The 14,616-nt window shown below is 34.3% G+C and overlaps 1 protein-coding gene across 4 annotated transcripts in view; it reads left to right on the top strand.

The window, feature by feature from the left end:
* The window catches only part of LOC110994173 (transcription-associated protein 1), a 39,931-nt gene that overhangs the window by 22,483 nt on the left and 2,832 nt on the right, over window positions 1-14,616 (top strand). For 2 of the 4 annotated variants that reach the window (XM_045629927.1, XM_045629926.1), the window contains exons 30-46: window positions 176-407; window positions 852-1,038; window positions 1,534-1,664; window positions 2,061-2,211; window positions 3,092-3,235; window positions 3,635-3,905; window positions 4,636-4,847; window positions 5,448-5,663; window positions 6,049-6,537; window positions 7,279-7,443; window positions 7,807-7,932; window positions 8,880-9,038; window positions 9,548-9,728; window positions 10,708-10,894; window positions 10,992-11,432; window positions 12,064-12,172; window positions 12,761-12,995. In XM_045629927.1, coding sequence (XP_045485883.1) covers window positions 176-407; window positions 852-1,038; window positions 1,534-1,664; window positions 2,061-2,211; window positions 3,092-3,235; window positions 3,635-3,905; window positions 4,636-4,847; window positions 5,448-5,663; window positions 6,049-6,537; window positions 7,279-7,443; window positions 7,807-7,932; window positions 8,880-9,038; window positions 9,548-9,728; window positions 10,708-10,894; window positions 10,992-11,432; window positions 12,064-12,172; window positions 12,761-12,995 — 3,636 coding nt within the window. Of the gene's footprint in view, window positions 1-175; window positions 408-851; window positions 1,039-1,533; window positions 1,665-2,060; window positions 2,212-3,091; window positions 3,236-3,634; window positions 3,906-4,635; window positions 4,848-5,447; window positions 5,664-6,048; window positions 6,538-7,278; window positions 7,444-7,806; window positions 7,933-8,879; window positions 9,039-9,547; window positions 9,729-10,668; window positions 10,895-10,991; window positions 11,433-12,063; window positions 12,173-12,760; window positions 12,996-14,616 lie in introns of all 4 variants that reach the window. The other 2 variants (XM_045629925.1, XM_045629924.1) reach the window with 1 other exon arrangement.

Here is a 14,616-nt window from a genome sequence, read left to right as displayed (position 1 = left end):
GTGATTGTTTTTTTTTATTACCAACTTATTTTCTCGTACTTATTGTGATATTAATTATTGCTTACATATAATTGTATGAAGGTATAGATTGTTTAAACATGAAGTACTATGATAGATAAAGCGATTATAGTATTTAAATAATTTTATAGTAATATAATTGAATAAACATTTGCAGGTACCCAAATTCGACTGTCAAACACAAAATATCTTCTGCCCAATATCACTGCGGTGATAAACTGGGCAGATAGCGAAGAGCGCAAGTCTTTCGCGATCTTTAGCAACGTGAAAGAAGAGTCGTCCGATGGATTCAGTGACTCCATTGACCCCGACAAGGAAGACGTCTTAGATATGGACTTGGACTCCAATTCTACACAAAAGGAAGATTTGACTAAAAATGTTCCTAATAGGTGAGGCCATAATTATTCATAAAAAATAGTACATTTTGCAACCATAATTACGCTCTTTTAGATAATGTTCTTAATTATTTATTAATTTAACTACTTTTAACAGAAAATATACTTGTTTTTTTGTTTATAATTTATCATAGATACTTTTTATTTTGCTTGTAACAACTTCTTAGGTAGTACTAGTTTATTTTGTGGTTAAAAAGCTTTGAAATATGGCTACTTCCTTATAAAAAAAATGATTTTATAGCTCATGAATAATAAAAAATATTATGAGAAAAATAAATTTTCTGCTTCCATAAGATTTAAGTGAAACTATATAGGCTTCATAGAAATAAACTTTTATTTAGTTTTGGAAATTTTGCAAGTTTGTTTGGGACCTTTTTGGTACTTATATTAGGATATTTTTTTTGTGTTGGTTATTATTTTACATTTATTTGTGTTTAGGCAGCGAACACTTAATCAAATAATAGCGAAGCAATCCGAGTTCCTTGAGTTGGCTCGGCGCGTGCGCACAGAACAGTTAGTAGCCGCCGCTGCGCAACTTTGTCATATGGACGAAACACTCGCACACTACACTTGGTTGAGACTGTTCCCGAAGCTCTGGACCACTTTTGATGAAAGGCAACTCCCGGTAAGTATACGGGGTATTAACTCCGGGCGGACGAACACGCAAACCCAACTGCGCGTTTTTCTAGGCAGTTTTTGCCGCGCACCACCACTCTGTGGAACCAGCTGCCAACCGAAGTATTTCCGAACCAATTCGATTTAGGGTCCTTCAAGAAAAGAGCGTACCAATTCTTAAAAGGCCGGCAACGCACTCGCGAGCCCTCTGGCATTGAGGGTGTCCATGGGCGGCGGTATCACTTAACATCAGGTGAGCCTCCTGCCCGTTTGCCCCCTGTTCTATAAAAAAAAAAAAAAACATACTTTCTTTTCTGAGATAATATTATTCTCATATACTCACAAATAATGTAGCTTATTAGTGAAATAAATTTCTATATCGCACTTAGTAGTAAGTTTCTTGAGTAAATGACATACCAAAAACAAAAAAAATCTTATCTTTCCTCTTTATTAAAGGAGATTTAAATATTGTTAAGAGTTTCTAACAGTAGTATTTCGATTACAGACAATTATGAATGAAATAGTTCCATTCATAATTTCGGGAGTCCATGTTATTCAACCGCACCTGCCAATAAGCGCTTTGCACACGTTTATTGAAGCATTGGCGCGGTGTAACCCACCAATCTCTATAAAACCGTAAGTATACAGTTATTATTAAAAATCTCTTTTAATACTAACACTAATCTATATTGTTATACGCATTATGTGTAATACGCAATTACTTTAATGAGAATTAAAAGTTATAATAAAATAAACTCACGATATTTCACGGAACATGCTTAACTTAAAAAAAAAACACTTCGATGCAAGTATACAGTATAGTAGTGTACAGTGTATACTTGCAAAAGAAAAGAAGAAAGCAAGAAGAGCAAAACTGCACCAGACATATTATAGTACTTTGACAAAACTTATGGAATTAAAATGCAATTAAAACATATAAACAGTGAAAGGGACATTAATAAAAATATATATTTTAGACAAAACTTATAAACTTAATTTCACAGAATAATAACTATATTTATTTGTTTACAGTCCAATGATGAAATATCTCGGCAAAACTCACAATTTATGGCACCGGATGACTCTGAATCTTGAGCAAATGGCCATCGATCAAGCCGCTGGCAAGACGAGTCGGGATGCGCTTGAAATCTACGATTACGATGTAGAAACCACAACACCATCTGTAAGTCAATCTATACTATCTATACTAATATTATAAAGAGGAAAGGTTTGATTTTTTGTTTGTTTGTATGTATTGAATAGGCTCCGAAACTACTTGGCAGATTTGAAAAATTCTTTCACTGTTGGAAAGCTACATCATTCCTGAGTGACATAGGCTTTATTTCATTTTCAAAAAAAAAGGCATCCTTACTAAAATTACGATAACATTAACATTTGTTTATTATTTGATACAATTCTAACAGATGGCGCTGAGTTAAAGGTAGTTTAGTTTAGGTCCGTGTCGTGGTACCAACGTTTCACATAAGTTCTCCTACGGTTTCCCTTGATTAATTTACTACTATGTAATATAACAAAAACCTTAGCCACAGCAACGCTTGGCCGAGTCTGCTAGTATTTGATATTATAGCCTTAATTTTAATCCTCTTATAATGAATATTCAAAGAACCATTTCACGACTTCATATGTATAAATGGAAAGAAATGTAGGGTATGTGAGGGTAGTTTAACAGTAGAACTTTTCTCAATTGTGTTATCTCCAATTTCTATAAACTAAACAAATATTATTATTAGTAGCTTAGTACTTTTTGTATACGGAACTTATAATTTTTGGGTCGTGTGTAGTTAAGTGTATAATAAAAAATCTTTGAATTGAAATGGGATCAGAATAAAATTTTGTTTAGAATTTAATTTTTAAATTTATTATTGCTTAATATAATTTACTTTACTAAAAGTGTAGAAAAAACAAAAAAAACCGCCTTTGTATCTGAAGGGATTAAAAATAAATCCAATTAATAAAGAAAAACATTATAAACATCAAAAAAATAATTTTCCTAATTTAATTAGATCAGTTATATTAATTTGTAATAAATATATTTCTCTTAGGAAATAATGGAGTCATTGAGTGACATGTACGAGCTTCTTCAAGAGGAAGACATGTGGTCCGGACTATGGCAGAAACACGCGCGGTACCGCGAGACAAACGTCGCCATCGCCTATGAACAACAAGGATTCTTTGAACAAGCACAGGTACTTTCAGTTATTGTTGCCAATATATTTGTCTACAGATTATAATGTATAATAATCTGAATTTTGAAAAAGACAGTTAACTTACATTTTAAATAAACATTCAGCAAACAACATTTAACTGAGAGAAATAACATTTTCACCCTAAAAAGCTATAGTTTTAGTAATATTCTCTTCTCCTTGATAATATTCCTTTAGAGACAAGTTTTAGGTTGCTTTGTTCTCTATCATCCGGTATTATTTGCTTAACAATGCGCAGAAATTGAATCGGATCGTTGGTTCAATCAACAAAACATGCGACAATTGGCCTACCACCTACCTACCTACCTAAATAATAGGCTACAATTGTTCCTATTAGAATAAAGCAAATACATTATTTTATTTTATATAATTGATTTTCAGGCAGCATATGATGTAGCGATGGCCAAATTGAAGCAGGAGTATTCTGCAAATCCATCATCATACAATATGCATAAAGAGTGCAATCTTTGGACTCAGCATTGGATCAAATGTGCCAAAGAATTGAACCAGTGGGACTCGTTACTTGAGCTCGGATTGACGAGAAATGTACGAGACCCCTTCTTGATTCTGGAAAGTTCTTGGAGGAATCCAAATTGGCCCACTATGAAAGAAGCGCTCGCTGAAGTGGAATATAACTGTCCCAAAGAATTAGGTATGTAGCTTGGCGAGATTGAAGATTATTAATTTTTATAATTATCTATTTTAATGGTGACATGACTGAATGGAACTTACACTGCCTGGAAACTTGGAAGCGTATTTATTTAGAAAAAGTACAATATTTCCAGAAATTACCTAGGAACGATTTCTTGATAATCATAGCGCATTTTTGCGTAGATGTGCCTTAGTTGGCTTGCACTTACCTGATATTAGGTAATGCCCAGCTACTCACACCTCTGAGAGGTTCGCAAGTGCATTGACAATCTATTAAGAATTGATACGCTCTACCGGCTCGAAGGACTAAAATATCCGGTGCCTGGGTAGATCATCGGGTTGATTTAAATAATGGAAGATTTTGAAGATAAATAAAATAGGTTAAATAATGTAATTAATAGTAGTTTATAAAGTAATTGAGAATTAAGTTTGTTTATGGAAGAGCAGGTAGGTAAGGAACACAGGTATTTTTTACTTAATAGGGTTTCCAAATCTTACACATAGGAATGAAAATGTATCTACTTAAAATGAATAAACAATTATTTTTCTTACAAGAGAAATAATAAAATGTTAATTGCTATATAACGAATGAATGAATGCAATGTAATGTAATGGCTATACTCTCGCAGCGTAACACCAACGATGTAGGAAGTACACGTATCTTGAAACGTGTTAAAATATTTCCGGTTATCATAATAGTTCGTTACTAGACTTATATTATTTTTTTTCAGGTTGGGTGGTAAACCTCTACCGTGGTTACTTATGCATCTGTGCCCATGGCGAACAGCAGTTAGGCGGTGTAGAGAGACACGCCGAGGCGGCGGCAGCACAATGTCTGCGAGAGTGGCGCCGCCTGCCTAAGCTGGTTTCACACGCTCATCTGCCGCTGTTGAGAGCTGCCCAACAGTTAATGGAGCTTAGTGAGGCTGCTCAAATACATACAGTAAGATCTATTGTCATACTCATACATCCACCCAACTTCGTAACAGATCACATACTTTATTAAACAAAACGTTCTTCGTAATGAAAATCTATTTTTTATGTACAATTGGGAGAATATTTTTTTTTATCAAGATGCCAATCAGCTTTTATCAACAAATAATATTAATTTACATACTATAAATATCTAATAAAATTTGATTCGTATGTGACATGATGAAAGTTGTAGATCTTGCAGCTGGGTCTTAGAGTAGCAACTTGATACTAGCTTAATTTTGGTTTGTACATAAAATAACTTACATGAACTTAAAAATTATTAGATTTACTTATAGACTTTGTAGCTATAAAATAGTATTTTATATTATAAGAAAGTGCTCCATCATACTGGGAATAAGCAATAATAATTACTTTTTTTTAATGTACATAAATATTTTAGTGCAGACATAAGTATGTCTGATAGTAATAAGTTAAACCTACTAACAGAGTGTCTAAAAAAATCGGCATTCATTCTAAATAATGTAAGTTATCAAAACTTTGACAAATTTGTTTATATTGTCTATGATTATTTACATTACCTTTAATTAAATCATATAAATTATTGCAGGGCCTAGTACACAGCCGTCCAACGTCGTTACACGATATGAAAGCGATTGTGAAGACATGGCGCAACCGGTTGCCCGTGGTGGCCGACCCACTATCCCACTGGGGCGCCATTTTCACCTGGAGACAGCACCACTACCAGTTCATCGCCTCTCATTACGACTCGCAAGCCGATCATGCCTCCAACCATAGTATGCTTGGAGTACATGCTAGTGCCCAGGTATTTTTATGACTCATGGTAGTAGATTGTCATTCGGATAATATATTTTTTAAATAAATCATTACTGTATATTGTTTTGTACTTCTAGCAACATTAACAAACAAATAACAGTTTTGAACTAATAAAACTTTCTAATAATTAAAAAAACACTGTTATTTTTTTTTATTATTATGACAATAATAAATATATCGTATTTTATTGGTAAAATCGTATTTCTTGCCCAAAACAAATTTTGTACCAATAAAATTAATCAAGTGATGATTTAATCTCGTTGTCGTAATATAGGATATTAAGTATATTAATATAATTTACGTATGACTTCCTTTTGTATACAGATATAAGGTTTTGATACATAAGCGTTTTTATGAATTTTATTTATTTCCAGGCCATTATACACTTCGCGAAAATAGCGAGAAAGCACAACCTATCTGGTGTGTGTCTCGACTCACTTCACCGCATCTACACCATCCCAAGCGTCCCCATAGTGGATTGCTTCCAAAAGATCAGGCAACAAGTCAAGTGCCACATACAAATGTCGTGGACCGAAGGAAAGGACGAACTGCAGGAGGGTTTGGACATGATTGAGTCTACAAACTTCAAGTACTTCACGAAGGAGATGACAGCCGAGTTTTATGCCTTCAAAGGCCTTCTACTCGCACAATTGGGACGTTCTGAGGACGCGAATAAGGCTTTCGCCGCAGCGGTTCAACTTCACGATACATTGGTCAAGGCATGGGCTCTATGGGGAGATTACTTAGAGCAGATATTCATAAGAGACCCGAGGCAGGTGCAAGTTGGTGTGTCGGCTATGACGTGCTTTCTACACGCGTGCAGACATCAAAATGAATCGAAATCACGAAAGTATTGTGCGAAGGTAAGCCATTTGTTTATTTATTTGGCAACAAAACAGATACATCTTTACAATAAAAATAAAGTTAAAAATAAAATATTAAATAAACACATTGGATGTATCCACAATAGGTTTCACTAATATATCTATATGATACAAACAGAACAAAACATGACAACGACACATATACATGGAAGAGTAAGGACATTAACAGTTGTTTTATTTTTTTTAAATAAAGCAGTAGTAGAGGAGTGCGAAAAACGGTCAATGTTTTTGATAGAATCGAGAAATGTTTAGATAGAAAGAATTTTGTGTCTTAAGATATGTTTGTAGCGAATAAACTCAAAAACTACTGGACTGATTTCAATGATTCACCGTTAGAATACTGTATTCTCCCTGAGTTACCATTCATTTAAAAATATTTGAAAAATATGCAACTGGTATATATTATTGAACAGAATCACATAATAAATATGTAGGTTTTATTTACATATTTATTTATTTAAGTGTACCACATCATACATAGTACTAAATCTGTGGTATACGTTACAACCTATTTTATCTAAAATGTGTGACAATTAAACTAAACAAGGACAAAATTATAAAAAAATTTAATATGTTTTATTGATATCTTTGCAAATTAAAAAAAAATGCACATAAATAAAGTATAAATTAAATTACTAAACCATAAAAAAATACTAAAATATTAACTACGAATGAAATGTCTACTCAAATAAAGATATAAATGAAAAAAAATAATTTCAGGTGCTATGGATGTTAAGTTTTGACGACGATAAGAACAGCTTAGCTGAAGCATTAGACAAGTACAGCGTGGGCGTTCCGCCCGTACAATGGTTGCCATGGATACCGCAATTGCTGTCTTGCCTAGTGCAATACGATAGCAACGTTATACTCAATCTCCTAAGTCATGTAAGTCTAAAGCTACCTTCATTTTAATAAAAATACAATTAATGAGAGTAGGTTTTTTTACAATTTCAGTGAGGGTAGTTTTTAAGTTGAAGTTCCATTATATACTACTATTTTAAAGACTTGTATTTGATAATGTGCTTAACAGTATCGTTCCAAATTGAAGCCATAATACAGTATTCGGTTTTTGTGACCTTTCTCGGTATTCATCATCATAATTAATTTTTTAGTAAATATGAATGTTAGATTGTTACCACCACACTGAAATGAAATAAATTTTATTTAAATTTGTAAATTACATTAAATTTAATTGTTTTCAATTTAAGAAAACAATAATAAAGTACTGATTGATAATTGAATTTCCAGGTGGGTCGTCTGTACCCTCAAGCAGTGTACTTCCCCATCCGAACATTGTACCTTACTTTGAAGATAGAACAACGTGAGAGACACAAGACGGCCGAGCAGTCTGCAAATTTGCCATCTACTTCTACGGTAAGATATATTTTTAATAATACAATTAAAGTTATTAGTGTGACATATATATACAAGTGACGATTTGTTATGTTTAGTTTTATCGTTTCTTGGTTTCGTATTAAATTATCTGTCGTAAAATAAATTTGTTACACCGATTTTGTCAAACTACAATTAGTTAATATAAAAAGTAATTTATGACAATTCAACCGGTTTGATACTAGTAGATTATGGTGATATTTTAAACAACGTTACAACTACGGCTTCTATCAAACTTGAACTGATTCGTGAAATACGTATATTATTTTTTTTATTGCAATTATTTGGCTATAATTTCATAACGTGCACACGCTCGTATTGATATACAGGGCGTCCCACGGCGATGCCACACGGAGGGAAAGTACCTTAAATATTAATGATAGGATATTTTACTGAAAGAAGACACGTTTGATTTTTTAATAATAAGTAGAACTGCATTCACAGATTTTTTAAAAATTTTCTACCTCAACCGGGAATCGAACCCACGAAATGTGACAGTAAAATGACATGTATTTTATAATAGCGTTTGAAAGGGCTACTCATAAGCATTATTTTTTCCTTAATAACCTAGCATATTAAATGAAACTAAAACATAAAATTTTACATTTTATTAAAAAAAAAATTAATTTATCAAATGCTCAAATTGTGATCCGTTCTGTTGTAGACAAATTCTCACTCTTTTAATAATTTCTCTCCCTGTCGAGGGGTACTTTCCCTCTGTGTGGCATCGCCGTGGGATGCCCTGTATAATTGAAGCACACAGATCATAATCAAATACTACTAAATTCTAAAAATATCACATTGAATCATGTCACAGAGTTTTAGTTTAGATAGTAGTATACACACTTCTTTTTCTCATATAGAAGTAAAATTACTGATCGTTTTATTATAATATAGAAGCCAATGACACAGTGCATTTTCACTTTCAGACAAAAACCGGTGAGGGCAGTTCGTCCGGTGCGTCGAGTGTGTCGGACGCGGGCCCGATCAAGGCGACGCTGCCGATGTGGCGCTGCTCCAAGATCATGCAATTGCAACGGGAGATACATCCCACTGTGCTCTCGTCGCTGGAGGGCATTGTGGATCAGGTACTGAGCGATATTAACGCTCTTCTGAAATGAATTGCATACCTATAAATATTCTATAAGATATTTTTTAAGGTAGCCAACGTATTTAAATTGGTATGTGTTTGTTAGGATTTTAAATAATAAGCTGGTTTTTGTTTATATGCAAAAATTCAATGATTCTTGATTAAAAGAAATATTTATAGAAAATACTTTTTAACCGGATTGAAGCTATGTATTATTGTAAACTTATAATACATAGCTTCAATCCGGTAAAAGTTATGATAATAAAGGAAAATACTATAAAAAAATATGTTTATTATGGAATATAAGATACAGGTATCACTTATTCCGCGTCATTAAATTTGTATCGGTAGACATCGCTACTCATCGGAAGTAGTTTCCCTATTAGTTATCTAGGCATATATGATAGCGTTTTAAGTTAAATAGGCTACTGTAATTTAATAATAACATTGAAACAATACTGTGCATTTAAAAGAGTGACGTAATACTAATACTCTTTCGTCATGCAGATGGTATGGTTCCGCGAGAACTGGTACGAGGAGGTGCTACGTCAGCTGCGCGCGGGTCTGGCCAAGTGTTACGTCGTCGCTTTCCACCACCGAGCGGCCGTTGGGGTGGCCACCGTCACGCCCCATACTCTCAACTTCATCAAGAAGGTCGTCTCCACCTTCGGCATCGGAGTCGGCATGAGTAAGTTGCGAACCTTACCGACAGCTGTCAGCTCTTTGTCTATGAAACTCGACGCCTCGTATTAATTACTCGTTTTATAAACATATGTTTGAACTAAATGTGAATTTTAGAAAGATTTATCCAACTTAATTTACAATATATACATAACCCTACTCCATATCTACTGCTATCTTTCCTATACATGGTGTCCCCCATTTCCTACTGTAAAGGAATGACTTAGCATATGTTACAACATAACTCTCTTATCAGTTTCTATTTTATGTATTTCATTCACTTTTAAATAAAATGACTTTTTATTGTATCAATTTCGCTCAAGCGCAATGACAATTCTTTCAAAATTATTTGGTTATAAGTCTGAAGATATAACATTCTTGATTTAAGCCCTTTCATTCAATGCTTTTATGATTTCATTAGTTAAACCATGTTCATTTTAAAGTCACTGTTGTTATAAATGGTGTTTTTATTCATCGCAAAAGGAACTGAACCAGCTAACTCCAATCTGGATCTTGGAACTCACACAAACAGATCGATAAAGCATTTATTTGGTCTGTAACATTCTTTTTCATGCGGCTTAAGCAGACGTTATAAGTAGGTATTTAAATCAAATGTTGCATCAGCATCGATTAATTTGGAACTTTTGATTTAATTTCTGTTATACGTCCCTCGATGTTTGCCCATTACATATGAATGTGACCCCGCATCCGATGACTTGATTGTCCGATGTTGTACATACGGTTGACAGTGGTACCTCTTTTGGTTCGTAGTTAAGTCACCGATGACCGTTATTTTTCAGTTAGTGCTATGCGATTTGTTTTTCAAGATTATGTTGCGGTCGTACACAGAATGGAATTAGTGGAATGAGCTTTTTTGAGTTGTTAAATGTCGTTTGAGTGCAAAGGCGAGCGTCGATATACACATACTCCATTTTGTATGTCTACAGAAAGTGTTTCAAGTTCTGTAAGTGGTGCATTCTCTTCAGCTGCATCGGAGAGTCTCGCCAGGCGGGCGCAGGCCACGGTGCAGGACCCCGTCTTCCACAAGATGAAGACTCAGTTCACGGCTGACTTTGACTTCTCCCAGCCCAACGCTATGAAGCTACAGAATCTCATTCAAAAGCTCAGAAAGTGGGTCAAGATCCTCGAGGCCAAAACCAAGGTTCTGCCCAAGTAAGTTTCACATCTGACGCAACCATCATGTGCGTTGCTTTTAGTCATTACAAATACTGCCAGAGCCTCATATAAACATTTGTACGTTACGTTTTAGATCGTTCTTAATAGAAGAGAAGTGTCGGTTCCTATCCAACTTCAGTCTAAAGACGGCCGAAGTGGAGTTGCCGGGTGAATTCCTTTTACCCAAACACACGCATTATCACGTGAGAATCGCGCGTTTCATGCCACGCGTCGAGATCGTTCAGAAGCACAATACGTACGCTCGGAGGTTGTATATACGCGGGCACAACGGAAAGATATACCCGTATCTTGTGGTCAACGACTCGGGGTTAGGAGACGCGAGAAGAGAAGAGAGAGTGCTCCAACTGTTGAGGATGTTGAACCACTACCTTGGAAAGCAGAAAGAGACTTCTAGAAGGTTCCTTCACTTCACGGTACCGAGAGTTGTGTCTGTGTCGCCGCAAATGCGTTTGGTCGAAGATAATCCTAGTTCTCTATCTCTATTGGATATTTATAGGACCGAATGTGCAAACAGGTAACTTATTTAGTTATTTTTATATATTTATCTAAATTTATATATATATATATGTATTTATCTTTTATTTAGTTCATGTTTTAACTTAAAGTTTGACCTTAGCTTCAATGTGCCTGATGGGTACGTCAGATCGTCCCCCGTTACTTAATGTGCCCACAGCTAGGATTAACCTTCTGAAAGGGCAAATATGATTCGGTTTAGTTAACGAATTACATAGGTTAACAGACCTTCATTTTCCGTTAATTAAACTGGCAAAAGTTCTATTAGTTGTTAGTGCCAGTTAGTTTTCTTGTATTTTTTATTATATAGTTTTGTTTTTCCTAATTAATTTCGTATGTTTCCTTTTTTTTGTTTCGTCTGTAAATTTTATTCTCTTAGTCTATTCTTGTCAATTTATGGTCGTCTGTTAGGGCAGTTGCAGTGTTTATATAAATATTTTCAGGTATATGTGACCAGATTCTCTTGTATTTCCTACTTAAGTTTCTTATTTCTACTCCTTGATAGTATTTATTACACAAAAGATTCTCTTAGTATTCTTTTATTCCATTTTACAAAGACATAAAAAAACGTTTCTTTATGTTTAATATTTAAAACATTATTCAGTATGTATATTAACAATGTTTGTATTTAGGGGCTTGGAATACGACGCACCAGTAGCGCGTTACTACGAGCGACTGGCTGCTGTTCAGGCGAGAGGATCGCAAGCCTCGCACCAAGTACTCAGGGATATACTACGAGAGGTAAAACTCTATTTTTTTATTTTTTAAATTATTCATTTTTATTATTGCCAACACATTGAAAATGTTTCAAATTCTGATTACAATAATTCATGATTGGGTAGATTTTTTTTAAAGGAACACTAATGATACACTACAAACGAATACAAAAACAAGATACATGCACGTGCATCATAGACAATTGTGCGTAACATTAAGAGGGAATCGTTTCAATGATAAAGAAAATAACTTTAACATTAAAAATAAACATAAAAAAATGTGAGCTGTCACGGGACGCCTGGCAGATGTGAAACATCGACATTATTTTGTGAAAGTAATATGCAGAAAAGAACAGATTGTGATAGGAACTAAATATGTCATAATGATAAAATCAAATACTACGATTTTTTTCCAGATAACGATGACTATTTTTTGAATAAACATTATTTTCATTAAATACTTTTAATGTGAAATTTACTACTGCATTTAGACTGTATATCATATAGCGTGGCGGTGCGTCGCCACGGCATGCGTCGCCACGCCAGAAATCGGTTTTACGTGCGGCTATAGATGTTTCACATCAAAAAATATAATATATTGTATTTTCGATAGGTGCAAGCCACTATGGTACCACGTGGAATGCTCCGCGAATGGGCAGCAGCTACCTTCCCAGCACCCACGGACTATTGGACCTTCCGCAAGATGATGACGCTCCAGCTGTCCTTGGCTAGCTTTGCAGAGTACGTCCTGCATTTGACGAGGCTGAACCCCGACATGCTTTATGTGCACCAGGACTCGGGGCTGCTTAACGTGTCGTACTTTAAGTTCGACGTTGACGACACAACTGGTACGTCAACTGTATATGTATTATAACGCACACACACCCATCATTGCACATTCTCACACACACCTCAATAGCCAAATAATTATTAGTAATAATATAATCTTTGTCGTATATATTTTAGGCTGCATATGATCAAATTATTCAGAATATTATATATTTTTCATTTGTATATTTTTTTAAACAGTTAAATAAATATCTTCTTTAGCACGAATGTCTGAAATCGAAGTTTTTGTGACTCAATTAAAACACGAAATGCATTGTTCTATCAGAATGCGTGTAACTATACATCCGTATGTTTCTGTGTATGATTGTTGTATGCTTTATGATGGTGGCTTTATCCTCAAAAAAACCCTTACCTCTATATATATATATATATAATTATACTGGACGTATGTATGTCTCGCCTCGGCTTCACCGATTTGAATTATTTTGTATGCGTTTGAGTGGCGTGGGTTTAGATTCACAAATCAATCTGGTAGATAGTTCTGCAGTCGGTTCATGCGTTGTTAAATATCCTCATAGCTTGAAATATCATGTAGGACCAGGTCTGTCCCTAGTATTAATATAGAGATTTAAAAATATATTTAATGGACCGTTCATTCGATCTGGCCAAAAATGTATTCACAAATACGTGACGAGAAAACTGCAAAGCTCAGAAGACCTATCCTTACAAATAAGAGTATCCTTACAAATGAACTTAACAAACAAAAAAGTTAATTTTGGATATCAAAAACACGAGTTATTGATTTGTCTATAGAAGGGCACTTGAAGGCCATTCTCCCTTCTGAGAAAATTTTAATCTTAACTAGTAAATATAACAACGCGTATGTCGATCTATTTGTACTTTTAGGCATCAAATTTTAGGTTTTTTACTGGCCCAGATATACCTTTTGATGTATTTTATTCTGCAAAATCTGTTTAGACGTGCTAATTAGCCGGATTAACTCGTGTTTTGTTTTCCTATACCGTAAGTAATCGTAAGATAAAGCAATTGCTTCTACTTACTTATGAAGCATTTTGTTATTTCAATTTGTAAGAAGAATTCGAATAACTACCGTAACTATAAAGTATTGAAATATAATAAATTAGGGCCAAAAGATAATTATATGTGTCGGAGCAATGGCGCTGGTATCAGCCATTGTCATTATGTCGCAGAACTCGAATTACAACGTCAATGATTAATCAGTATATTATACCGTAAATACAAGTGGTTTATTCGATTCGTTTTATGTAATCAGTGCTTTCTATTGTGCCTAGTTCCCCTATCCCACTTTTTCTATCTTACCCTATTTTCCCGTCAATTGTCTTCGTCATTTCTTTTGTATGTTTTCCACTTACTCCGTCATATAAGAGTCATAAAAAGTCTTTTTTTGTATTTTTATTTAATGTATTATCCATTACAAGTTATGCATAGTTATCGCAAGCCTACATTAATCTTTCCGATTTGGAATGCTCTCATTACTTGCTTGATATGTTTAATACTCTTTCATAAACAAAGTACATATAAAGATTTATTTAAGTATTTTTGAAGCGTATGATAATGGTTTGATGTCGACAACAGGTTTTGTATTTTAACGCATAGTTAATACACGTTTTACCCATTATATAGAATAATTTTATTGCG

The sequence above is a fragment of the Pieris rapae genome, chromosome 10, assembly GCF_905147795.1.
Source record: "Pieris rapae chromosome 10, ilPieRapa1.1, whole genome shotgun sequence".
In the NCBI taxonomy this organism is placed as follows: Eukaryota; Metazoa; Arthropoda; class Insecta; order Lepidoptera; family Pieridae; genus Pieris; species Pieris rapae.
The sequence above is the reverse complement of the archived record's forward strand: the minus strand, read 5'-3'. Positions and strand labels throughout refer to the sequence as shown.